General features: G+C 44.6%; 2 protein-coding genes and 1 pseudogene across 4 annotated transcripts; all 3 read left to right on the forward strand.

The window, feature by feature from the left end:
• The first annotated feature begins 5,872 nt into the window (after nt 1-5,872).
• Nucleotides 5,873-7,368, forward strand: LOC133893494 (nuclear pore complex protein NUP214-like; annotated as a pseudogene).
• A 2,745-nt stretch (nt 7,369-10,113) lies between these two features.
• LOC133893493 (myb-related protein 1-like) lies at nt 10,114-12,700 on the forward strand. Of its 3 annotated transcripts, XM_062334523.1 has the most exons (7): nt 10,127-10,407; nt 10,504-10,711; nt 10,808-10,884; nt 10,966-11,023; nt 11,108-11,195; nt 11,273-11,342; nt 11,777-12,700. In XM_062334523.1, the coding sequence occupies exons 2-7, from the start codon at nt 10,504-10,506 to the stop codon at nt 12,308-12,310; spliced, it is 1,035 nt and encodes a 344-aa protein (XP_062190507.1). In that variant the 5' UTR covers nt 10,127-10,407; the 3' UTR covers nt 12,311-12,700. The 3 variants fall into 3 exon arrangements, with proteins under 3 accessions (XP_062190506.1, XP_062190505.1, XP_062190507.1); XM_062334522.1 differs by having other exon boundaries at nt 10,114-10,407; nt 10,495-10,884; XM_062334521.1 differs by having other exon boundaries at nt 10,124-10,407; nt 10,504-10,884.
• Nucleotides 12,701-20,730: 8,030 nt separating this feature from the next.
• LOC133892743 (cyclic dof factor 1-like) lies at nt 20,731-24,714 on the forward strand. The gene is made up of 2 exons (XM_062333685.1): nt 20,731-20,908; nt 23,086-24,714. The coding sequence occupies exons 1-2, from the start codon at nt 20,825-20,827 to the stop codon at nt 24,445-24,447; spliced, it is 1,446 nt and encodes a 481-aa protein (XP_062189669.1). The 5' UTR covers nt 20,731-20,824; the 3' UTR covers nt 24,448-24,714.
• The last annotated feature ends 790 nt before the right edge of the window (nt 24,715-25,504 follow it).

Below are 25,504 nucleotides of genomic sequence, written 5' to 3' on the forward strand. Positions count from 1 at the left end.
GTCGGGATGCATATGCAACGACTCGGTCTTCCTGCATCAAAACACAGCCGAGACCGATGCCGGACGCGTCGCAATACCCATCAAATCCTCTGGTCACATCAGGTTGAGCAAGCACTGGAGCGGTCGTGAGCAGCTTCTTCAATGTCTGGAAAGCAGACTCACAGGCATCTGACCACTCAAACACGCTGCCTTGCTTCAACAACTGAGTCATCGGCTTCGCAACCTTGGAGAAGTTCTCGATGAACCGACGGTAATAGCCTGCAAGTCCAAGAAAACTCCGGATCTCACTGACATTCTGGGGCTGAACCCAGTCGAGCACATCCTGCACCTTGCTCGGGTCAACTGCCACTCCGTTCTCTGATAGAACATGTCCCAGAAAAGCCACCTCCCTGAGCCAGAATTCACACTTGCTGAACTTGGCATACAACTGATGCTCTCGGAGCCTGCCCAGAACAATACGGAGGTGCCCAATGTGCTCTTGTACAGTCTTGGAGTATATCAGAATGTCGTCGATGAAAACAATGACAAACTTGTCCAACTCCTCCATGAATACCGAGTTCATGAGGTACATAAAGAAAGCCGGCGCATTAGTCAAGCCAAACGACATAACGGTGAACTCATACAAGCCGTATCGAGTAGAGAACGCTGTCTTTGGAATATCCTCTGGTCGGACCTTGATCTGGTGATAGCCCAGCCTCAAGTCAATCTTTGAGAAGACTCGGGCTCCAGTCAACTGATCAAACAAGATGTCGATCCTAGGAAGCGGATACACATTCTTCACAGTGACTGCATTCAGCGGACGGTAATCAACACACATCCGGAGAGTGTCGTCCTTCTTCTTCACGAATAGAGCCGAGCATCCCCAAGGTGAGGAACTAGGACGAATGAAACCCTTCGCCAGCAGCTCCTGGATCTGCTTCTTCAGCTCAACTAGCTCAACTGGCGACATCTTATACATCTTCTTCGAAACCGGGGCCGCACCGGGCACGAGATCAATAGAGAACTCCACTGCCCTACCAGGCGGCATTCCAGGCAACTCATCCGGAAAGACATCCGGAAATTCCCACACCACAGGAATGGTCTCCATAATCCTGGTGGGGACAGCCTTTACGGCGAACAGGCAGGACTTGACATCCTCTAGCTTTAACTGGACCCGAGTACCTGACAGACCATTGAGGGTGACGGTCCGCTGAGCACAGTCCAACACAGCCTTGTTCTTGGAGAGCCAATTCATTCCCAAAATAACATCAATTCCCTTCGAGTTCATCACTAACAGATTGACAAAGAAGGGAACTCCGTTGACAATTACCGCCGCTTTATTCACACACTGGTTGATTAAAACTTTGGCCCCTGGGGCGTCTAAAAGGGGAAACGTCAAATTCCGACTCAGCATAATGCATTCGCCGGATATATTGTTAGAATCCCGTAATACATGTATAAATATGAATGCATGCATGAATGCCATGAAATGATGCATGCTCGAACCTAGCTACCGCTTCTTTCTCAAAATAAGAACCGCACCTGCAAGCATCAAAATCACAGGCAGTTTATAACATCCAGAACGTACCCTTCGCGCTAGAAAGAGTAAGAGCGCGAACGGCCCTTGTACCACATGCCGTACAAGCGACAATCCATACGTCGACAACGACGTATTCACTTCCCGTAGACCCTACGGGACATCTCGTGTAAACGCCACACGAGTAGACGACCATGTCTCCCATCGCATGGTGGATGTTCATACGCTATTGCTAGCGTATTCACTTCCCGTACGGATCACCGTACGGAACATGCCGGGCCCCTGCCTCGCATCCGGCTGAGCCCTCGGTGATTAACCGCCACCGAGCGTCGTGCCTTACCTTCCGACGATGCAAAGCCGAAGATGCAATGCTCAACATGAATCAATGCAGGGTCGAAAGCAAAACAATGTGGTATAAGACATATAGACGTCACTCATAATACGAATTTTAACTTAGGGGCATAAACGATAGCAGTTTAATACATATTAAACATGAAGAGGCATAAACATAAATTATGGGTTGTTTAGGTGAAGTTGTCGACTTACTAAACAACGCACTAATTATGTTTAGGCTACTAAATTAAACCAGGCTCTGATACCAAGCTGTGAGGAACCGTCCAAATAGTATTCTAATTAATCATCAGGAGGATCATTATTCATAATCACAACCTCGACGATTAACCAGAATACCATTCCGGTAGTCCCGGCACGTGCTTTGTGCCCAGGATCGGAACACATGCCTTCCAACTCAAATATCACAACACAGTTTAATAGAGAGCAAATAATTAAACTGGATTACCATTGTTAAACAAGCAACTGCTTCCACAATTTACAACAAAATAGGAACAACAACAACTACTACGCAGCGGAAGAAAAACCTATACAACAAAAGAGTATGGAGCCGTATGCCCTTAGGCTCCATACCAAAAGCGCCGGAGTTCGGAGTAGAAGGTGCTACTCCTGCCTGCCACCCTGATCGGCAGGCACAAAGTAGCCGAACACTGCCCCATCTTCGCCGACCTGCGAACCTGAAAGCAACTTAAGGGCAGCACCCTTAGTACGAAAGTACTAGCAAGTCTTACACAGTATGAGTATATATATTCTCGACTCCAAGGATCATGCATTTAAAGCTGTAGCAAGGATTAAGACATGTTTAAGTTCATTAAGCGGTAAGCAACCTAGACTCTAGGTGTAAGCAACTGACTTAACCAACCACCAACTCAAACCCTGCCAACTACCTGATCGAAACAGATATGTAACAACAAGTGTATAAAGGTAAACCATTCCCACCAAACCACCAACCACATACCGACCAAACCACCCCAATCCAACCATGCCACAACCCACATCGAAACTCTACGACCAAAACATGGTCGCTCGGTGGAGATAAGCGATAGCGATGCTCATAACCGAGAGCGCGGCAGCTCGAACTGATTTTACACCCTGCAGGGGGATACTCCTGGACCCACACGACACAGGGACCATACGGCTTGTGCCACCCGCTAAGATGCGCACAAGGGGGTACCCGTGACAACCTTTCCCAACCAGGCCCAACCATGTGGATCAACCATAGCTCGGCACGGCGGTATTAGAACTACTCCCCGAGCAAACTAATACCGCTAAAAGCCCGGACTCAAACCGGACTCACACCGTCTATGACGAGGCCCACATGACCACGTCTGCGAAGGTAATCGGCTCGCCTACCATTATATCAGCATGTGGTGAGTAAGGTATGTGCTAAGGCCGACTACACCGATGATCGGTGCTTAACCGGTGCAAGCGGTCTACGGTGTCCGGGTTCCCTCCCCGAACTGCCTGAGGACTCCTCGTGAGCAGATGACACCCCTAACACCGCCCACACCTCGTCTCAACTCACCACTCACCAAACCGACTCATCATCAACACAACCATAAGTGCGAACAAGTAATAAGTCCTAGGCTCGCGACAACGGTGGACGCCGTCGTCGACTTCTACCGGAAAGCCTAAGTACCACTAAGCATAGCGAACTAAAATTAGACCTCGATGACACCACTAGGCTCCTAGGAACAACACATGACACGTGACCGAAATGGGATAATGCATCGGCATAGGTTCTACCCAACTCAGTACCCGACACATGCAATGTATACATAAGCGTAGATAACATATTAAAATTTCGAGTAGACACGGTGCAATATGAACGATGCTTGCCTTGCTGCCCTGAATCAGAAAGGTGGGACGCCTCACGATCGCCCACGGCCTCCGGGATCGACGGATCGGCGTTCACTACAGAGAGCAACGCGTGCAATGTAATGAGCATGTATGAAATGCGATCATGTAGGAAAAATATGCTCCACAATACATGACAACATTATTCCAAGATCGTACTGTCCAAACCAGAATTTTCCAAGTGGTCTCAAAAGTTTGGAGTTCCTACGAATTAACTACGAATTTTACAAGCTATCAGCTATCAGGAAAGCCTGATAAACCGTGCTCGGGTGCCCGGGATGAACAGTACTCACGGGGGTACCCGGGGTGAACAGTACCCGGGGGTGCTCGGGATCGACCGTGCTCGGGTGCTCGGGGTGAACAGTACAGGGGGGTGCTCGGGGTGCTCGGGGTGAACAGTACAGGGGGGTCGTCGGGGTCGACCGTGCTCGGGGTGAACAGTACAGGGGGTCCTCGGGTGAACAGTACCCGGGGGTCGTCGGGTGAACAGTACCCGGGGGTGCTCGGGTGAACAGTACCCGGGGGTCGTCGGTGAACAGTACCCGGGGTGCTCGCGGTGACTGAACTCGTGCTCGGGTGAACAGTACCCGGGGGTCGTCGGGTGAACAGTACCGGGGGGTCGTCGGTGAACAGTACCCGGGGTGCTCGGGAGTGCTCGCGGTGACTGAGCTCGTGCTCGGGTGAACAGTACCCGGGGGTCGTCGGGTGAACAGTACCCGGGGTGCTCGGGAGTGCTCGCGGTAACTGAGCTCGTGCTCGGGTGAACAGTACCGGGGGTCGTCGGTGAACAGTATCAGGGGTGCTCGGGTGAACAGTACCCGGGGTCGTCGGTGAACAGTACCCGGGGTGCTCGGGAGTGCTCGCGGTAACTGAGCTCGTGCTCGGGTGAACAGTATCAGGGGTGCTCGGGTGAACAGTACCCGGGGTGCTCGGGTGAACAGTACTCGGCGCTACAGTAAAATCAGCCTCGCGCAGCTCCAGAACAGCAGCCATTACGAAGGGAAAAACCGAGCTAAACTAACCTGGGAGTCTCTCTAAATCAAAAGTAAAAATGCCTAGAAGGGTGTACAGGGTCTAGACTTTGCTCAACCGCCTAGCAACATGATTCCTAACTCAAGTCCACATAAATCCTCATTTGTTCCCAGACTGCAGAACTTTAAGAACTTTGCAACCCTAGTTCCAGAATCAAGATCTATCCAACCAAAAATGAGCATACTTGCCATAGGAGCCTAGCAGACTCACCTAAGGTCCTTTGCTGAGGTTGGTGACCGCCAGTTGAAGGAGGAAACGACGGAAAATGGCTTGGAGAAGAGAGGAAAAACTGCTGCTTCCTTGCTTCTCCCAAAGAACACCAAACAAGTTCAGAACCAGCTCGAATTCCTTCGGGGAAACTGAAAATGAATTGGATGGACGAGTAGTCCTTGAGCTGGTGGTCAGGTGAGTACCACATACGTACCTTGATCTTGCTCCCAGAGGTAGGGATCCAAAAGGGGAAAAATGGAGCCTAAAAGAGAGAGTGAGAGACAGCCAACTCCAACTTGCTTCCTCAAAAAGCCTTATCTGGTGGAGTGGGTGAGTAGTACGTATGGGCAAGCTTGTTAGGGGGAGAGAGAGTGTTGTCCACTTATAGAGAGATATTTTCCACCCAAGTGGGCCCCATTTACCTAGCGGAAAGTCCAGACTTGCTTCCAGCTCCTTTATTTCTCTTAGTTTTTCCTTCTCCCACCTCATTGACTCAAAGTGAAGTGCTCCAGTGACCCAAACTGGAACATGAAGCTGAAATTGCATGTTTTAGGATTAAAACACACAATTATGGATTTCGGGACGTGACAAAATCTGACTCAAATATGAATGTCTGATTGGGCAAAAAAAATTGGCTATACGAAATATAAGTCAGAATCCGCCTCAAATTTGGGGTGTCCGATTTGAAAAAAAAATTAAATACAGGTGTCAGGTAACAATTCATTTCCCCTTATACTATCCATAAATAAATTCTCCTAATATATAGTTGGGCCTTGTTTGGATGGCCCAAATAATCTCCGGGCCATCTGGCTTTGTGGCCCGGTCAAAGAAAAGGTCCAAGGTCAGCCCATCTCAGAAACCCATCCCACGACTACGAGGTCCATTACTCCGTGGTTCCTTCCGCCCCCGCCCCCACGAGCAAGGAGGATCCCACCACCATCACCGCCGGGATCCTTCCGCCCCCGCTCCGCCCCGCCGCGGCGCTCACACTGCTTAAGCCATCCGCTACTTAAACCTCGCCGCGAATCCAAAAATCCTTCCCCTCCCACTTCCCGCCCAAAACCCTAAGCCTCCACCGCCTCCGCGCGCCGGCTAGCCATGGCGCCTCCGCCGCGCGAGCTGGAGCTCTCGGACGAGGTGGAGGGCGAGCAGGACGGCACCACCGACATCGTCTTCCGCCTCGCTGGCGACCCCATCCCCCTCCTCCCGACCGCCTCTTCCCCGCTCCCGCTGTTCGACTTCCAGTCCCCTCCCGCCTGCCCCTCGCCGTCTCTGGCCCCCACGCCGCTGTCTTCCTCGCCCACCCCAATGGTATCATCTCGCAGTGAATCACCGAACAAGGGGTTGCTCAGCATTCCCGTCTCGATCTCACCACCTAGGGTTTCTCATTCTGTTTACAGGGTTTATTGCTGTCAGGACGACGGAGTTGATCGTAAGCCAGTAAGGAGGCGCGGGAGAAGGGTAAGGCGAGCACCCGCTGCGTCGCGGACGTGCCCCTCCCCGGTGTCTCTCTCCTTGCGCTCTCCCGTGACGAGTCCGTGCTAGCTGCCTGCATGGACCGTGAGATCCAGTTCTTCTCGTCTGCTTTCATGCTCACTGATAAGGTTATGCTATTTTCTTCAGTTTCAACAGTATGCGTGTATGCTAGATTTCAATCTAGTCTAGTACAGTAATACATGAAATGAGAGAATGAGTTTTGCTGCAACTGATTAAATTGTAGTTTTTCCCAACAATTTTGAGTGAGTTTTTCATGTAAGAACAAGCTGGTTAGTAATGTGCTAAGGGCATGTCCTCGCATGTGCTTCTCACTGAGTATTTAGGACTTGTGGTAGTTCGGCACAGCTTGCTGATTTCAAGTTGCCGGATAAGGAACCATCCTCGTCACTGTATTGTGCTGTTTATTGATCTGATTTGTTTTCAGCATCATCAACATGTTTGCATGCTTCTGTTAGAGATGTAATAATTGTTTTTGTCAAGATTATAACGTTGCTTAACAATTATGGTACACAGGATGTGGAACCATCCTCTTCATGTAGCCTGGAACAATATGGCACTGTTAAAGATTTTAAGTGGTTAAATCATGCCTCCGCAGCATATATTGTACTCTGGAATGGTGGGTTGCTGTGTCATGGGAGTTTAGGTGAAGGTTTGAAGGATGTGATGGAAAATGTTGATGCTGGTTCGTGTCTTTTCCTATTATTATTCCTGCCGCATTTAAATTTGAGGCACATACCTTTAGTTGCTGCTATGAGTTCCACTGGAATTTTCTTAAAGCAGGATGTGAAGTATGGCATATACTGACATACTAAAAATACTAACGCTATAGAACTTTTTTAATTTTGACTTAAGTGAAATTCAATGGTCTGAATGGTACTATTGTTCTGACTGGACAGAATTTCTATGATTATTCTGTAGTTGTTTATCACACATTATTTTCGAAATGTTATATCATAGATGATACAGGTTAATAAAAGATGTCCATTACTTCTACATGCTACATTTCAAGGATCAAAATTAAGGAAATCTAAGATATATTTCTCTTGTTTGGGAATTGCAAACGCAATCAATAGAGTAATTCCATGATCTATTTTAGCTAATGGTTACACTTAACAAGAGTTCAATAACAACAACAAAGCCTTTACTATTTACAAGAATAACCAATTTAAATTTGTAAGAGGTCTGTACATAAACAGTGATGCAAATCTCGGATACATTGCTAACGTCTAGTCGCGGTTTCACTTCTGTGGTTATTATGCGTTCTCCTTTGAAGCTTTAGCAAGCTTCCTAAGATGATTCTTTACTAACCATCACTGATGCAATGCTGTAACTGAAGTTAATCATCACTGTCTTGGTTCTCAAACTTAAATCAGCTATGTTTTTGAAATGTATGCAGTTGACTGTTGCAAGGAAGGAAATCATATTGCTGTTGCAGGAGCGAATAAACTTACCATATTGTCACCAGATTTTAAGGAAACATGCTGCGTGTCCCTCTTGTTTCAGTTGTGGTTTGATGAGCAACGCCCTAGAGGCACAAGCTTCGATTTGGGACCCTGTCTTGGTTGGCACCTTGATCCTCTTCCTGCTGCATGGTAGTAGCAGCAGTAGTGCAGCAAAGGCCAATCTGTGGCCTTTGTTTTGTGCTGAATGAGGCGGAATCTCGTATATATGAGTCATGCTTTCTCATACCAGGCGGTGTACTAAAAAAAAGAAAAAAATGCTAACTAAATTATTGGTGGATACATAACCCCAGAAGAGAGAAGCACAGCTGCTTCTGCCTTTCTCCCATGGCCCTTGCACTGACAACGGTTGGCCTTGGATTCCCGGTTTCTCTCCAGGCTATCCTCCTGCTCAGGCTCATTCGTTCCATGAAGCATACGCCTAACACATTCCATCTCATCTTTATTTCGCGAACCAATGCTCAAGGAATATATACGTGGGTTTAAGTTTCTTCGTATGATCATCAATCCGTCATCTTTTGTTGACAACGCACGGCCATTGCTGAAGGAATCAAGCCGCTATTTGGAATAGAACATATGCAAACATGCCTCACTTCGAGTCTACCTTCAACAGTGAAGTACATGTATAGATACCATATCACGCAAGGGCTCTTAATTTGCTTATCTTAGTACAAGTGCTATCTATCATCAGTACCTGGTTACTGACAAGGATTCGCTTGCCAACTTTGAGAGATTTGCTTGATCGATCCACGTAGCAGCTACGAGCATATATTCGAAGAACCTGTGCACAAGCAAGCTCGCCAAGATCTTTCAGCTAGCACCTGAACGCAGTACGTAATCTGGTGTGAGTTATCATTCTTGCTGCACGTGTGGCTTCCTTACCTTGGAACACAGCCTGAAGCAGCACTAGCTGTAAGTGGCAAAATACTGTCGATAGCACACTGGGTTATCACACCAAGTCCAATGCAAACAAAAGTTCAGTTATCACACTGGGTCCAGCGCAGAAGGCCTGAACCCTGAGAGAGACAATAGCATGCAAGGTTAACTGGATTATCACACAAACAGGAGTTCGTAAGGAAGATTGATTATACTATCGTAGAAACCGCACTCGGTTCACCAAGTTACGAGAAACATCGGAGCCTAGAGATGCTGCAGCTAAACTTTTCCATTTATTCTTCACATGCCCGGGTCTTTAGAAGGACTAGAAACGCTGATGCAATCATGCGTGTTTCTGATGCAATCATGCGTGTTCACGACGGATGCATCATAACTAGATAGCATTGTGGGACATGGCCATCTGAAAGGCAAAGGCATGCAATTTACTCATGTAAGAAGCATCTGCATGGAGGACAAATCATGGGGAGAACAAGTGCAAGCGTAAAGCAAAAGCAGGATACAGCACACAACCGGCCGGAGAACTAACAATTCATTTTAAGCTCACTTTTGCATGCCGTATATAGAACGGTGAAGTTACTGCACTGGCTTCAAAGTTCACCACGGATACAGCCTATTAGATTTCCTTACCCTACTAACCTTCCTTGGGCCTAGTAGATGAAGAGGTGCCAAGCTTGCCAAAGGAGACAAAGGGGAACTCTATGCTTATTCCGTTATTCGTTACCTTTGTGCAGTCCCAAGAAGGCATCAAAGAGTTATAGAATGGGAACCTTCACTTTATCTCTACGCAAAGCTCGAAGCAATTCTTCTTCTGGATGCCAGCAGTCAAAAGAAGGAAGTTTCAAGCTTTTGCCCACATAACTGATATTCCTAAGCCGAAGTGCGTCTAATGCTTCTGAATATATACACTGCACCAGTGTAGGATGAAACAATTCATGTGATCACTGACCATAATGAATTCTAACAAGTACTGATTGGCCACAAATGTTGCCTTTTCATTTCACTTCGGCAAACAGAGGCCCAGTGGAGACTGGAATTAGTTCTGATAGAAGAGACTGGCAATTTCTAGACAACAGATTGCAGACCACAGCCCAAAAGCTCTCGTGAGTCGTGAGAATAAGGTGCTCCATTCCTCTAGTTTTTCAAAAGAAAATTAAAGAGGAGAAAAGATTGTGCTTCACTTTCGCCCTTCTCATGTGGCAAGTAATTTCAACCAAAAGTTGGTGCAAGTGTATAATCAGAACAGAAGAGAATAAGGATAGGGTCCACAGATACCCCAAGGGAATAAGGATAATATCTCTTTTCAGTTGCTGCAAAGATTGGGTAGTCAGGCAGGCTTGAGTGTTTGTTCAGATGATTCGACATTCTCCCTCTGCCTTATAAGACGGGACTCTGCGTTAGATCTCGACAAGAGGTAGGTAGTTTAGTTTGAGCAGCCAAAGGTTGTCTCACTCCCGGAAAATCACAGCCCAACTCTCTCTCTCTCTGGTTGCTAGAAATAGAGGCACTGAACACTGATAAAGCTGCAAAGGATCCCAGGAATGTGCAGCCTGCAAGCAGTCATTTCAGTACATAACAGGAACTGAACAGGTGAGATGTGCATCTACTGTTTAGTTTCTTTGAACGAAGGAAGATAAGATTTTTATTCACCTGTGATGTGTACTAACACGAAATCAGTGGTGCCAGATGTATCATCAGCAACAGCAACAACTCCACAGCCATAACCAACACCCGTCCTCAAGGTCTAGCTTACCTCCTGAGAAGCAGTTTCTCCTGCAAGGAGGAGGAGATTCAGGGCTCGTCCTCTCCACTGACGCTAAACCTCGGCTGAAATGGACACCCGAGCTGCATGAACGTTTTGTGGAGGCAGTAAATCAGCTAGGAGGGCCTGACAGTGAGTATATATATGATCGAAAAATATATGTCATACATAGCAGAAACACAGTGATGGTAGATTACATTCTGAAGTCCGCATGCGGAACTCTTGCAGAAGCTACGCCGAAAACAATTATGAGGCTCATGGGGATACCTGGGCTAACCCTGTACCATCTTAAGAGTCATCTTCAGGTACATATGGAGTTTTTAACTATTTGTCTTGCATGATACATGTCTTGCAGCCTCAAACTAAGCCGGTTGCTTTTCTCATAGAAGTACAGACTTAGCAAGCATCTCCAAGCTCACGCTAATGCTGTCAATGCAAAGAATGGTAAGTACAGGATTCTTACATCTGAAGTAACTAAAGTACCAGCTCTGCAATGAGTGAGATAGTAAACTTGCCTTCATGTCTCAGTATTAGGCTGCGGGATGTCAACAGATAAACCATGTGAAGGGAATGGATCACCATCTAATTACTCAAACATAGAGCCCCAGATAAACAGGTAAGAAGTGAAGTTTGTTAGCTGTTAACATTCTTGTCGTATTTTCACAAGGTAACATAGTTTAGAAATTCTATCAGGTCAATGCACTTAAGCGAAGCCCTCCAAATGCAAATAGAAGTTCAGAGACGGCTGCATGAGCAACTAGAGGTACGCACCAACTCTGTAATCTAAATCCTCTGCTTAACACTGTAATCTTAGTATAAGCAATGCAGCAATACAACTACAGAGCATCAAGATCACCGATAACAACCACATTAAGAGTCAATTACCACGTTGCTTCAACACTACATTTTTCCTCCTTTTTTTAGAGAGGAAGGAGTTGGGTACCAACTTGGGCTTTTCTGCACCGTTTGATCGACCTGACGTGCGGCTCAGATTCAGCCCAATTCCATTTTTCTGGTCTGGGGTCTGCTATGGACTCGCCACGGGCCCATTTACCTGTTTTATTTTTCCTTTTTGGCGTATTTACGCTCGTGCGGCTTTTTTACAATTTACAAGTCGACGAGTTGAGTATCCTCAAAAAACTAAAAAGCAATTTACAAGTGAAGTGATGCATTGCATGATGGATTGTGATCGAACAGGTGCAGAGACATCTGCAGCTTCGGATCGAAGCGCAGGGCAAGTACCTGCAGTCGGTGCTGGAGAAGGCGCAGGAGGCGCTTGCCAAGCAGAGCATCGATGTTGATGATGGCCAAGAAGTAGAAGCTGCTGCCGAGACGCAGCAACTGTCTGAGCTGATGTCGAAAGTCTCGGCGACGAAACGCCTTCAACACGAGCACCTCCACCACCAGCAGCAGCAGCTCGGCGTCGGGGACGGATCGGTGGACAGCTGCCTGACCGCGTGCGAGGGGTCCCAGTCCCAGAGGGACCATGACATGCTGTCCATCGGCCTGTCTGCTCCGACTCCGAGAGGCTTGCCGTCTGAGGCGGCGAGGTCAGGCAACGACAGAGGAGGAGCAAGCACGAGCCGCGAGGAGTACCTATTTCTTGAAGAGCCGAGCAGGAGACCTGCTTCGGATGAGCAACAAGAGCTGGATCTCAACATCAACGGCATAAGCAGCAGGCGGCCTCGCGATCGTGGAAAGATTGACCTGAATGGGTCGAGCTGGAACTGATCATGCAGGCAAGGCGAGGTCTCTTCCTCCTCGTAGCAGCAAGGGCAAGTGAAAATGGACAGTTCTTCCTTCCTATGAGTGACCAAATTAAAGCACGAACGAGATGAGGTGTAAAATTGCCATGTCAACCATTAATTTGTAGTAAGATCTGGGTAGAACTACTATGGACTAGCTGTGTTAGTTGTCGGTTATCATGGCATTGCGGTGCAGCAAATAACACCACACGGTGCTTTCTCGATGAGGGCATTCGAGAACCGCAGGCAGATGTATGTTCTCCTCTGACACTATTTTAACTGTAGACCTGTATGTTAGGGTAACTCTAGTGGATGGATCGGTAGAGCTTGCAGATCATCTGGGAGAAGAAGAATGCGCGAGGAAGAAGAAGCTAGAGGCGGGAGAGATAGCTGTATTTAGGGAAATATCCAGTGTTCATATCCGTTGCCCACTCTCTCTCTCCACTCTGCCATTTATCGTTCTCATTACAATGCTTCACCGAGCCCACTCATCTCCACACACACACGAGTTGGGATAAGTCTGGCGACCCGTCCTCCTCGGCGCAGTTGCATCTTCCTCTTGTGGTAGCGCCGTTGGCGGACGAGCCTTGATAGTCCCTCGCCCTTGAAAACCAGCTTGTCCCCAAAGCTAGCGCATACGGAAACCGCTGCTACAAAGCTTTGGCGTCCTCCAGGTAGCGAGTTCTTCCGGTGTAGACGACCACTTGACGAGCACTTCAGCGATGGTAGTTGTCCCACACGTCACCAACCGGCGTTGAAGAATACGCTCCGGAATTTGTAAGACAGTGTTAGCTGAAGGTAACTGAGGCAGGACCTGTGTATCCACGCCTACAGCTCGCTACCTGGTGTGCAAATGGCATTGTGGTGCAGCAAATAACACCACGGCAGAGGTGTCAAATAGGCCTATCGGGCTGGACCGGTATGAGCCCATCTGGCCTGCCCCGATAGACCTAGCTACTGTAATGAATCGTGCTATACCGGCTCGCATGCTACGCCCTCGGCTTATGACATGGTCTATCAGCCACCATATCGTGCCAAGAACGATTGCGGTCTGGTGGGCACAATGGAGGCATACCGCATAGGTGACCTGACTGGCACGGTGGAGGCATGATGCATGGGTGGCCCGATAGCACAGTAACGCACGGTCGGCTCATCAACATGGCTGAGCACAGTCGACCCGCACTCCGGCAGCACTCAAAAATAAAAATAATAAAAATAATAGCTACAATTTTTTTAATATGGATAAAAAATTTTATAGAAAATAAATTAAAATGAGTTTTATTCATTGATTGCTTCGTTAAAAATCTTTCTATTAGAAAAAAAAAGAGTACAACATATGACTATTCTTTGAAAATTACATGAATTTATTAGAAACCCCATAATTTTATTTGCAATGTTTAATATGATTCTTGAAATAGCTCGTTCCATTTGTAGACCTAGCATCTAATTCATACCTACATATATTGCACTTAGCAAATCTTACATGTTCCTCATTAATTTCTCTAAAGATCTTTTCAAAATATTATTACAGGCATAACCATGCACACGAGTTCTCGATATCTTGATCCATAAATGAAAATATGAAGTTGATTTGTTGAAGTAGACAAGTAGCTTTGGCTAGTAAGTAGAAAAAGAGAGATGGGAATGAGATCTCTAGGAGTCTGAGAGTTTGGCATGGACCGATGGTGTCTATTTATAGACTAAGATGAGAGAGGGTGACGGCCTCATACCATTTTTAAAAAATTATAAAATAAAAATAGAAATAATAGGGGATATAATAAATTTAAAAATAAACTTTATTGATAGGTTACCTCATTAAAAATATTTCTAGTAAAAGAAAAAAAAGTATAACCTAGCTCAAAAATTAGAAATTATACATGCTCATTAGCATCTAGATACAAATTTTTGAATGAAGCTTCAAGCTCAGTGTTCTCAGCAGTATGTTGTATTCGTGCTTTAGCTTATTTCCAGTCTTTTAGTATGGTAAGTATTTTCACCATCTCACTTGATAGAGTTATTCTTCTCTCTTCGATTATCCTTTCAGTAAAACTGAAGGCAACCTCAAAAAAAATTGTAGATACGGAAACCGTTAATAAATATTGTGCTAACGCTAAAAGCACTGGATAATTCGTCTTATGTTCATACCATCATTGTAGTATGTTGAGATTTTTTTGTTTATGAATGATAATATCGCTGTCGATGAAGATAGTCAGCTCCCCTTCGAATGTTGGAATTTTAGCACTCATAGATGATCGTGATAAAGAGTCTGAACTTCTTGATGAAGAACCTCCACCAAATATGTTCTCCACATTGTCATCTTCTTGCTTGTTATGGGTACTAGCGGAGGGCGTTGCAGGCAAATTACGACATACTTTGTTTCATACTTACTATAAATATAGAATAATTTAGAACGAATATTAGTATAATAAGTAGAATAATCATGGTCAAGAGCATCACCTAAAATTGTGAGGACTCTAAAAAAACATGTGATTTTAGTTATATGATCTAAAATAAAGGCAAAGACATACCAGAAAGGATTTTTTTTCCCAATATTTTAAAATTTTAGATTTTATAGAAACTACATAATCTTTTAGAAGATTGTTATTTTTATAACTGTTTAAATGAGTAGCAATTTTAATAATATTACGCACTACTAAATAACATATTGGATAACAAACTCTTGATAAACTTAACTAAAAATATACATGTTTCTAACAATTCTTTAACCTTGCTACGATATGTATTATAGTATTTTACCATATTTCTAGTAGTTGTCTATCTAGAAATATACGTAAATCTAGGATTATGAGTTTGCTTAATGTAATCTTTAAATACAACAGATTCACCTATATTGAGTGGTAGATCCGCTCTTGCAATAAAGCGGTATATATCTTTTCAAGCATTGGCAGAGTCATATCCCAATGATTAATAGAGCTGTTGGGGTTGTACTGCAATATCGTCTACTTCATGACTATTTCATTCTTTCGCTTGCAAGTTGTGGCATGTCTCTTCAAGTGTACTGTTCCATTTGATGGTTTTTTTATATAGATAATTCATGGTTGCAAATATAACACTTCATACTTGACACTTATCCCATCTTATTATATGTAGAACCTTTCAAAGTCTTGTAAAATTTCAGAAGTACTAGCTCTTAATCTTTTAGTACCGGTGCTTGCTGATGCATGCACACTTGTAGAGCCTAACAATGGAGGTGCTACTGCATATGAACCAATTGGAGGTTCACCGTTGGATCCATCATCACCTGTAGAACTGCTATCAAAGAGGACGTAGTCCCCTATGAGTTATTAAAGAAAAAAATCAAGATCGATGCATGTATTACGATCATGATCACATACATCCATGATCAACGTCGAATGACACTAAAAAATTCAAAAATTCAAAATTAAAAATAATCAAATAATAAAATAAATAATAAAACAAGAAAAACAACTAAGGAAAAAATCACCAAGATTTCTTCAAACTAATTTTGCAAAATTATCGTAAGTTCTCGAGAACTTTGAAACAAGAATGAGAGGATGAAATAAGAGAGTAAATATTATTTCTGGTGTGAAATGTAAGGGCATATCGATCACTTATGTATAGTGAAAAATAATGATTTTTGTAATTTTTTGATTTTTTAGCCCAAATAATAAAAAAAGACTATAAAATTTTAAAATAACGAGTGCTCCCACGTGTCTTCCCGTGTCACTTGTGCCCAACCGGGTCGACCTCACACATAATGGCTTCTAGACAGTCCAACTATGCCACGGCCTGCCTAAACGGGCAAGTGGACCGCTTCCGTGTGCGTGCTTGCACAGGCTGATCGTGTCTAGTCGGATCGAGGCATGCCGACTCAAAACAGTCGGGTCGTACCGTGCATTTAGCTTGAACACGACCTGTGGCCCCATACCATACTTAGCTCGACCCAACTTGGCTCAGCCATACCGTGTTTAAGCCGAACCTAGGTTGTTGAACATTGGGCCAGCTTAACAGGCGTGGCCATTTGAACAGCCTTACACGGTGCTTTCTCGATGAGGGCATTTGAGAGCCACAGGCAGATATATGTTCTCCTCTTACAGCTGTTTAACTGTAGGCCTATAGCTGTGTATGATAGATGTCAGGACATCTGTTCTTGTCACATTGACTCTATTTGCTTTAGCTTTCCCAATCGCGGCGCCCCACATCACAAGGTGGTTAGCAAATCTCGATCACGGTTTGGAAGTGCTGTAGCAGTTTCTTTTTTCCTGACATCAGTGTGCTGACCTTGGCATTTGATAAGTCCGATGCTGTTCCTTGGATTGGCAGCCTGTTCCAGCACTTGCAACCTGTTGGGAAGAACTGAAGGATGCGTGGCGCCGAGCAAAGAATTGCAGCATATGCCGTACGTCTTCTGTGTTCAGTTAATGATGAACAATCTCTCTGCTGAGACTGAATTAAGCAGAACTGTCTGTCCATACTCCAGCAGTCCATATCTAGGTTGTCTAGGAACTGTACATATTAGTGTACATACTCTAGATATCTGAGCATATATATGATTTCTTGTTGGATTTCCGGGTACTACATTGTACATACACACGTACGGATGCGCTTCTCACATGAATGTACAGTAGGCATCCGGGCCCTCGTGATCGATAGGTACATGGAAGTGTAGTGAATAGTGTGACACCTTGTTCAGACTTGAGATAAGCAGACAGGTGATGCGCACCAAATACAGTGAGAGTGCTTATTGGCTGCTACCTGTCTCACAAAAATTCATCTCTTATTGAGATGGATTGATTCATGTTGGCAGGGCTCACATCGGCCTATTCTACCAGTTTATTTATTCAATAAAGAAAAATCCTTGACAGTTGTTACGGCATGAATCATGACCTTTTTAACAACATGGCAATAGAAATAGAAAGCACACTGTATATGACCACTCCTTTTATGAATCATGACCTTTTCGGGAAGGATAAGCTCAGAGCGGATGCACACGAATATTTTTTCCTTTTTCAGTGCCACTTGCATTCTCCAATTCCGTGCTGCGAGCGCTGCTATACAGCTGCTGAGTGCTGTTGGTCATTGTGCTATTTCCAAGATGCAGAAATGAAAATATGGGGCGGATTGGCAGTTTGGAGTGGCTCCTTCCTCGGCCAGATAAATATATCCAACGCTGACACTGCTTGCTTCTTGTTGTTTGTGGTGGATTTGTTTTCTCCATGGCCATATTCCATCCACCAGTCTCTTTCTCACCTTTTTTTTTCATTTTGGGCTTTGTTTCTTTGACTGCTAACCACTTTATAATAAAATAAGCGGTACTCTCAGTATGTCTGAAGCATGATTTTCACCATTTTCTTTTGAGAACGGCATGACTTCTCATATGTTATTCTACGATGGATATGCTAGTCCTCTGTCGACTGAAAAGTTCAAGATTCTCTGTCAGTTTCGCTTACCATTGGACCATCAGTAATATCAGAATCCGGATCATATATCGACACATCAACCTTCTTCGTTCGCAGCATGCGGCTATAACATCATTCCTTTCGTGATCCAGAACACACATATTTGATCAAGAGCTAAATTGCATAACCAATGTCCTAAAACAAGTGCATAACCACGCTTGCACCCATACGAGAAAAACAGTTTTGCTAAGCAATAGATCCTTGACTTCAAGTGTGCACTATATGCCTCAGTCTTTTAGGTAGCGCTTAGTTGTTAAATGAAATGATCCTGAATAAGGTGGTATAAACAATTTATTTGGTTATATATATGGGATAATTTGAGAATCTGTTCGGTTGATTGTATGAGATAAAATAGCTTGGCACACGATTCCATTTGGTTGTGTGAATGTGTTGGCTACAGAGGATGATAATATTGTATATAAATGAAGCATTATAAAGGAGTTTATTTTTTCATCATATAACTTAGGGTTAAAAATAATTTTACAAATTAGTCAATTACATAAGAAGAATATTAGTGAAATTTTCTAGCTTTTTGGGAATTTATTTGATGCACTAATAATTATTAGAAGTTATTAAAGTAATATTTTTTTAGAGAATTTTAGTTTAAATTTTACATAATATTTTTAAATAAATCTAATTAAAATGGGTTGCACATGAATTATGAAACACATACAATTTTTTAGAATTTTTAAAGCAACAAAAAGACTGATTATCATATCACTGTTTGCAGCGGACACTCTTTCGTGGACGATGCGTGGTTCGACCAAATTTGGTTTACCCAGCAGTTCAGCATGCTGCAATCTCTAAGAGGTTTCATTCTAGACGATTTAACCAACCAAACGCGTGTACCATATCTGTTTCTGCACGATCTCATATAGGATCAGACTACACACCCTAAACTTGCAAAGGTGTAAAGATAGATCTCATATAGATCTTTACTGTGAACGTGTGATCGTGTGATGAGTACCCTTGCATGTTGTAACATGCAATTTGTATGAAAAAAGATCTTTACTGTGTGGCTGCAGGGAAGCCAGGATGGATGTGTGGATAGATAAACGCAACAAATTTTGCCAAAAAGGTCTAAAATGATTTTGCATGGAGCAAGAAATAAAAAAGGCCGTGCTTGAATACTGAGGCATGCGTGCCCATATCCGGATGCATGAAGGACCCTACCTTCTTTGGTTTGCATGGCTAACATGGGAACAATTTTGCCGCAACATCCATCAACTCGTATGTTACTAATGGGTCTTTGTTTTGCTTTATTTCTTCACTCTCTAAATTTCAGGTGTTTGAAAACGCCGGATGTTGTGCAGCGACGAAGAATGGCGCATTGGCACCTGACAGGGGGGTTAAGGGAGGGTGAGGTTTTTTCCGGTGGGATTCACTATCTTCAGGTTTAGAAGCAGATCGACAAGCGATAGGTTGGTCTGACGGAGTAGGTGGGCGTAAGGGCGAGGTGACTAGGTGGCGGGGATGTTGTCATCCGCGGACGATGGAACTATCAAATGGGCCGATGCAGGGGCAGAAGCTCCAAAACGAGGCAGTTAGCACGGCGGTGGGCGATATGTGTGGATATGGTGGGAGAGCATGCGAGGTGGGGGAGCATTGCTCTGTTTTCATGTAGAGAAGAAAAGGAGCGGGAGGAAAAATACGAGCTAAGAACTGTCTGATTGCAACTGAACTACTGACATTTATAGAGTGAAAAAACATATAGCATCTGCCTTATTTCTTTCTCTCTCCATTCCAAAATATAGAGCATAATATGATTTTAAAAAATCTTTAAAAATATACTTTTCCATTAATTTATGTTGTAATATATATTATCAATTAACAGGTAAAGTTTGCATAACAACCAAACATGCCATACAAAAAATAAATGCTGAAATTCCAAAGAGAGTCGCAGACATGCGGGTCCAAGGCATCCTCGGGCCCACCTAACATCGACGTCGCTTTCCCCGGGAAGAAGTTTCGCCAGCCGCGGGCGCTGGACACCTGGTGATTTGGCGCGCATGGGCCCCGCGGGAGGGAGAACTCGTGGCCCAGGATTGCTCCCCGCTTGCTGACTCGGAGCCAACCGGTCGCCGGGCACCGGCTTCTCCCGGTGAAGTAAAACCACAGGCGTCTCTTTTGTTGAACTGCCCCTTCACTATTTCATAACTACAAATCCTTTGGACACCAGTATCGATAACTCACCGGTTCACTTTCAATCGGTTCGCTATTCTGTCCATGTCTATTCTCCAAATGCGAACGCCTGTGAAGGACTAGCATTTGCAATTTGTGTTTGCTAGATTCTCAGTACAGGCTATTTATTCTACATTGGATTCCATCTGCACATCCCCTAAAAACTTATCAACGTTTGGCATTCCTACACATGCAGTGTGTTTTCCCCTTTTCATCTCATTTGCTCCCCTCTCTTAAAGCTCGTCCTGCACCATATTTGCCGAAGTAGATTTGTTGTAGTGTCCCCTTAAGACGGCTCTACAACAACTCTAATGATATATTTGGTTGCCCAAATTTACTCTATAGATACGTCCTGCAATTGGCCTCTGCCTTTTCTTAGCGAAGTTCCAACTATCAGCTGCTCAAACTCATGAGGAAAGCTAGAGTTCTAAGTTGAAAGGATAATAGCAAAATTCGAAGTGCCAAATTTGAATCGAGAGCAGTCATTTTATTATGTTAAATGTGCAAAATCTCTAGTGCAAATGTTTTCATTTTAGATATCTGTTCTCAGCGCAAGCCGTCGACGGCTCTTGACGCTTTGAATAACAAGAATCAGGAGAAAAAAGGACATCGTATGTGCTACTCAACTTATTTCATTCTTCTTAGATCCATATTGCTGCAGATAATTTTTTCCAAGAAATATTAGTAGGGACAAAGACAAACAATACAAACTTAACATGATGTATAGGCTTTGCATCCGACCCGTTAGAAAACAGGACCACTATGCAATTCCAGTAACAGTGCAGGGGTGTGGCTGCACCAACGCGTGACCAAATGGGCAAATCTTTCCCCCCTTTCTGGCTGTGCCAACTCCACTAGTCGGATCTTGCCCATATGGTATGGAGCTCGCCGGAGCCACGTCCCCTCAGTCGCCGGAATCTCACCTGGAGCCGCCCCGTCCACCTCCGCAGCCGCCGGAGAAGGTGAGCTCGTGTCAATTCATACTGTTTCTCTTGATTTCTCATCAAAGCCTGCTCTGTTTTGCCCCTTTCAGTCCATGAACTGTTCCGTCGTTTTCTTTTCCGCGATTTGATTTGAGGAAAAAGTGTGGTTTTTACTATCCGAGCATATTTGCCTGTTTTCTACTCTACGACGGCTGTAATTTGTCTTCCCGACCTGCTCGACGCCTGAACCAAAGAATCCAACATGGCGATGAGGCTGCAGTGCACGAGCACCAAAAGTCTTTGCTCGGTTGCTCTACTCGCCTGTCATCCACGAGTAGAAGTTGGCGGCAGTGGTGCCCTAGCCCACCATCGGGGCCGGCTACCCTTCGTATCAGCGCCGGCATCGAGCAACGCGGGTGAGGGCGTCGGCAGGATGGATGCTTTCTAGCACGAGGATGACCGGGACGCGCAAAGGCCGGAGCTTTCCTGTGTTGTCGCGCGCGGCGGGGACGAGGGCGGGTCTGTTGGCGCGCAACATGCGCGGCGATCTCGGCGGGGGCGCTGGACGAGTTCATGGCGGTGGCCGCGTGCACCGTTGGTGACGACGACGAGGAACGCGACACGGAAGGGGGGTCTGTGGCCTATAATCTATAATCCGTGGACGTGCTCCATGGAGAAGGGCCAAGGGAAGAGGTAAATGCGATTAGAAGACGGAAAGATCAACGGAGGGGTAAAGATTGGACACTTTCGGTGGTGTTAATGTGTACTAGGCTCCGAATCCGAGAAACCTTTCGATGCTAAATAGCCTATCTTCTCTTCATGAATAGTCCGATTAGTACAGGAAGACAAGTTCTGATTATTCCGTGTTGATGATTATAGGGGTGGATAATTACTCCATATCTTCGACTCCTGTACTGGTTAGCATATCCTAGGGTGATTAGGTTAGGGTTGATAGACACATTGTTAGACTTTTGGATTTAGCTACTTGGTGCAATTTTCAACTGTGTTTTGTGTCTGCTAATTGCCATATTATGCTTCAGTTCAGCTAGGAATACATAGACAAAAGATCAGTTTGTTAATTGTGGACGATTCTATCTCACTAACAATTCTTCTGTTAGTGAACTAGCATAGCTCAGTTGGTTAGGGTCCTTTGTGTGGAATCTGTCTTGTCTGCCCTGGTTCAAGTTCCAGACTCGGCACGGGTTCTAACATATACTTCCTTTATCTAAAAAACAGTTTTAAGTTAGAAAAGTTGATGCCATAGAGCTCAACTATTGTGAAACCTTAGATAGGTCGGAAGCAAAAATCATAGTACTCATTCCGGTCATAAATACTTGATGCTTTGACCAAGATTAGATTAAATTTTTAAAACTTTGACTGTCAATAGCCTCCAAAATATTTAGTTTAGAAACATAAAAATCATACATGTAGATTTGTCTTGAAAAATACTTCATAATACTATATTTTTATTAGATATTATAATTATATTCTAATATAAAATAGTGGTCAAAGTTGCATGTCGAAGACCGTGAAAGTAAAAAACATCATGTATTTTTGACCGGAGGGAGTACCATTTATGGTGTTGGATTCAGTTGCCGCAGTGTGCTGACTTGAGCTCATATTTCCCAAAAATATGAAGAATTAAGTCTGAAACTTTCACCCACAATGCAATTGCTGGAGTTCACCATGACAAACCATGCCTGAGAAGTGAAAACCATATGCTGTGACAGTGTTTAAAGTACTAACAGCCACTACATTGTAGCTGAGGGAAAAATCTGTTAATAATGCCACAACTAAGATATAGTTAGCTGCAATGAAGATAATGACATCGTCGTCATTGGCCAGATCTTTGTGGAATATATATAGATGCTTTGGTTTCCATGGCGATCTCTGTGATACAACACTAAAAATCCACCTACTTTGATCTTTGAGGCAATCTAATTTGTTATTTGAGAACATTTGAACTTTAGCAAGCCAAGAATCCGAGCATATGCAAAGCATGTGTTAAAGATAATCACTGATTGTAGTGTAGAGGGTATCGCAACTGTGTGCTGTTTAAGCAAGTACTATACGTATTATCTTCGATATAAACAATGTGTGCTTGCTTCTAGTACTTGGGATTTTTATATTCTATGATTTTAGTTATTTTTCTGACAGAACATATTTGCGGCTGTTGCAATACATCTTGTTTTACTTCGTATTTATGAATATGTCAGGATTCATGCAAAGACACAGAAGACATGATGACGATTACAGAGGAAAAGTCATGCACAGATCAGGAGTTAGAACTTGGTCAAACGAATAGTTCTAGCCTGAATAGTTCCAGTGAGTGTGAGAATCCGACGCCCAGCAATGATGAGATGACTGGATCAGAGTCCAAACTGGAAACAACTAGGACCGAGGGTGATGAATTGAGCGGAGAGAAGGTCCTTCAGAAGCCAGACAAAATTCTGCCATGTCCTCGTTGCAACAGCATGGATACAAAGTTCTGCTACTACAACAACTACAACATTAAGCAACCAAGGCATTTTTGCAAGAGTTGTCAGAGGTACTGGACTGCAGGTGGAAGCATGAGGAACATCCCTGTCGGCGCTGGTAGGCGCAAGAGTAAGAGCTCCAGTGCGAATTGCCACAGCATATTGATTCCAGGCAGCAGTCTAGCAACTCCTGTTGGAGATGCTTCCCTCTTTCCATTATCTTGCAAAGGAAACCAAGCAGCAGTTAATTTTGGGCCTGATTCCCCTCTCTGCAACTCCATGGCCTCTGTGCTTAAGATTGGAGAGCAGAGTAAGAGTGCGAACCCTGCCTCAACAGTGCAACCCAGAAATGAAGAAAACCAGACCTGTGCACCTTCGACAACAACATCAGATAGTCCTCGGAGTGAACCAGTTAAAGGAACAGTTAGTGGACATCAAAATGGAGTTATTGGGCATTGTAATGGAGTCACTTCCATGCATCCCATACCATGCTTCTCTGGTCCTTTTGTGTACCCATGGAGTCCAGCATGGAATGGCATTCCTGCCATGTCAGCACCGGTATACCCAGCCCCAGCTGAAGCAGCAAATTCTTCAGAAAATGGCAACACAAGTAATGTTCAATGGAGCGTGCCACCAATGGTGCCAGTAATGGCACCAGGCTTCTGTGGTCCGCCGATTCCGTTTCCGGTAATGCCACCTTCTGTTTGGCCATTCATTACTCATTGGCCTAACGGCGCATGGAGTGCACCATGGCTTGGACCTAGCTCTAGCGTGTCTGCATCATCTCCGACAAGCAGTAGCACATGTTCAGATAGTGGCTCTCCTGTCCTGGGAAAGCACTCGAGGGATTCCAAACCTCAAGGTGATGAGAAGGCAGAGAGATGCCTGTGGATTCCAAAAACGCTTCGGATCGATGATCCTGATGAAGCTGCAAAGAGTTCAATCTGGACTACCCTTGGGATTGAACCTGGTGAAAGAGGCATGTTCAGACCATTCCAGTCCAAACCCAAAAGCAGAGAGCAAGTATCCGGTCCTGCTCGAGTCTTGCAAACAAATCCTGCGGCTATGTCGCGCTCGCAATCTTTTCAGGAGACAGCATGATATTATTGAACCTGTGTGATATTATTCAAAGATGTTGTATTAAGAAAATTCTATAGTCTGTACAATGATTGGCAATGTAGGTGCCGCTAATGTCCGGGGCAGCGCACCTGTACTATTCGAAGAGTATTCTCTCACAGTTTCTATGATTTGCTTGCGGAGCATGAACCAACCTATTGGGTTCATGATCAGGTTTTTAGCATGTGTTTGGTTGTACAAAAATAATTGTTAATAGGTTCCCTTAAATCGTTGTAGTCTGCTGATCCTTCAGCGTTGTGGCCAATGCATGGTCTATTTACTGGACAAGGTTCAGAAGCAAGTCCTCTCTGACAAGAGGCTCCACTCTAAAGAATTCTGTTATGGTTTTCTTGCCTGTGTCTACTCAAGGCTCTGAGTTTTCATCCATGATGAGTGATGAGCACTGAGTAGAAGTCCAACTCCATAAGCTTCAGGACTACTAATGCTTCCGTGCTTTTAAGACTTGCATTGTGATTAGTTGAGATGCCCCTTATCTTCTTTTATTCTATTGCGCCGTCTTGACATCAACATCTCTGTACAGAAGTCTGAAGTCGTCAAGCTCCCTTTGTGATTCAGTACGCTAGCTCTTTGTGGATGTGACAAGTGACTCGGTGCAGCGAATCGCGTGCTCCTCCCTCCTCGTATGCGTGCTCGATCATGCTCCACCACCCTTTGGGTTACACAAGCTGCTCTGCCACCGGTCGAAATGGATCGTTTGGCTTTGAGCCTGGAGCACCTCGGCACATATATAGAAAAATTCTTCTTCTGCAATGCAAATATAGTACACTCCAAGTTCCTCCGGCGAAGACAGTGTTTGTCTTTGATCAAAAAGGCTGATCACTACTAAATCTGTCTCTCTGTAGTACTAGCTTGTTTGATTCCAGAGCTTCACTCTGTCGGCACTCCATTTTTAAAATTGCCATTTAGGCAGCCAGGGATCACCCTCGTCAGATTTGGAATTTGATGCGGTCCTGTCTGTGTTAGGCAGAAAGCAGAGCCAGGGAGGATTGCAGAGCAGAGCAATAACGCTATGAAAGTTGAG

Source organism: Phragmites australis, chromosome 15, assembly GCF_958298935.1.
Source record: "Phragmites australis chromosome 15, lpPhrAust1.1, whole genome shotgun sequence".
In the NCBI taxonomy this organism is placed as follows: domain Eukaryota; kingdom Viridiplantae; phylum Streptophyta; class Magnoliopsida; order Poales; family Poaceae; genus Phragmites; species Phragmites australis.

Excerpts from the sequence above, each read along its gene's own strand:
- LOC133893493 (XM_062334522.1), top strand. The coding sequence starts at position 10,504 with ATGTATCATCAGCAACAGCAACAACTCCACAGCCATAACCAACACCCG. Across the intron at positions 11,024-11,107 it reads TGCTGTCAATGCAAAGAATG|TATTAGGCTGCGGGATGTCA; the intron begins GTAAGTACAGGA and ends TTCATGTCTCAG. Across the intron at positions 11,196-11,272 it reads ATAGAGCCCCAGATAAACAG|GTCAATGCACTTAAGCGAAG; the intron begins GTAAGAAGTGAA and ends AAATTCTATCAG.
- LOC133892743 (XM_062333685.1), top strand. The coding sequence starts at position 20,825 with ATGGAGCTCGCCGGAGCCACGTCCCCTCAGTCGCCGGAATCTCACCTG. Across the intron at positions 20,909-23,085 it reads CTCCGCAGCCGCCGGAGAAG|GATTCATGCAAAGACACAGA; the intron begins GTGAGCTCGTGT and ends TGAATATGTCAG.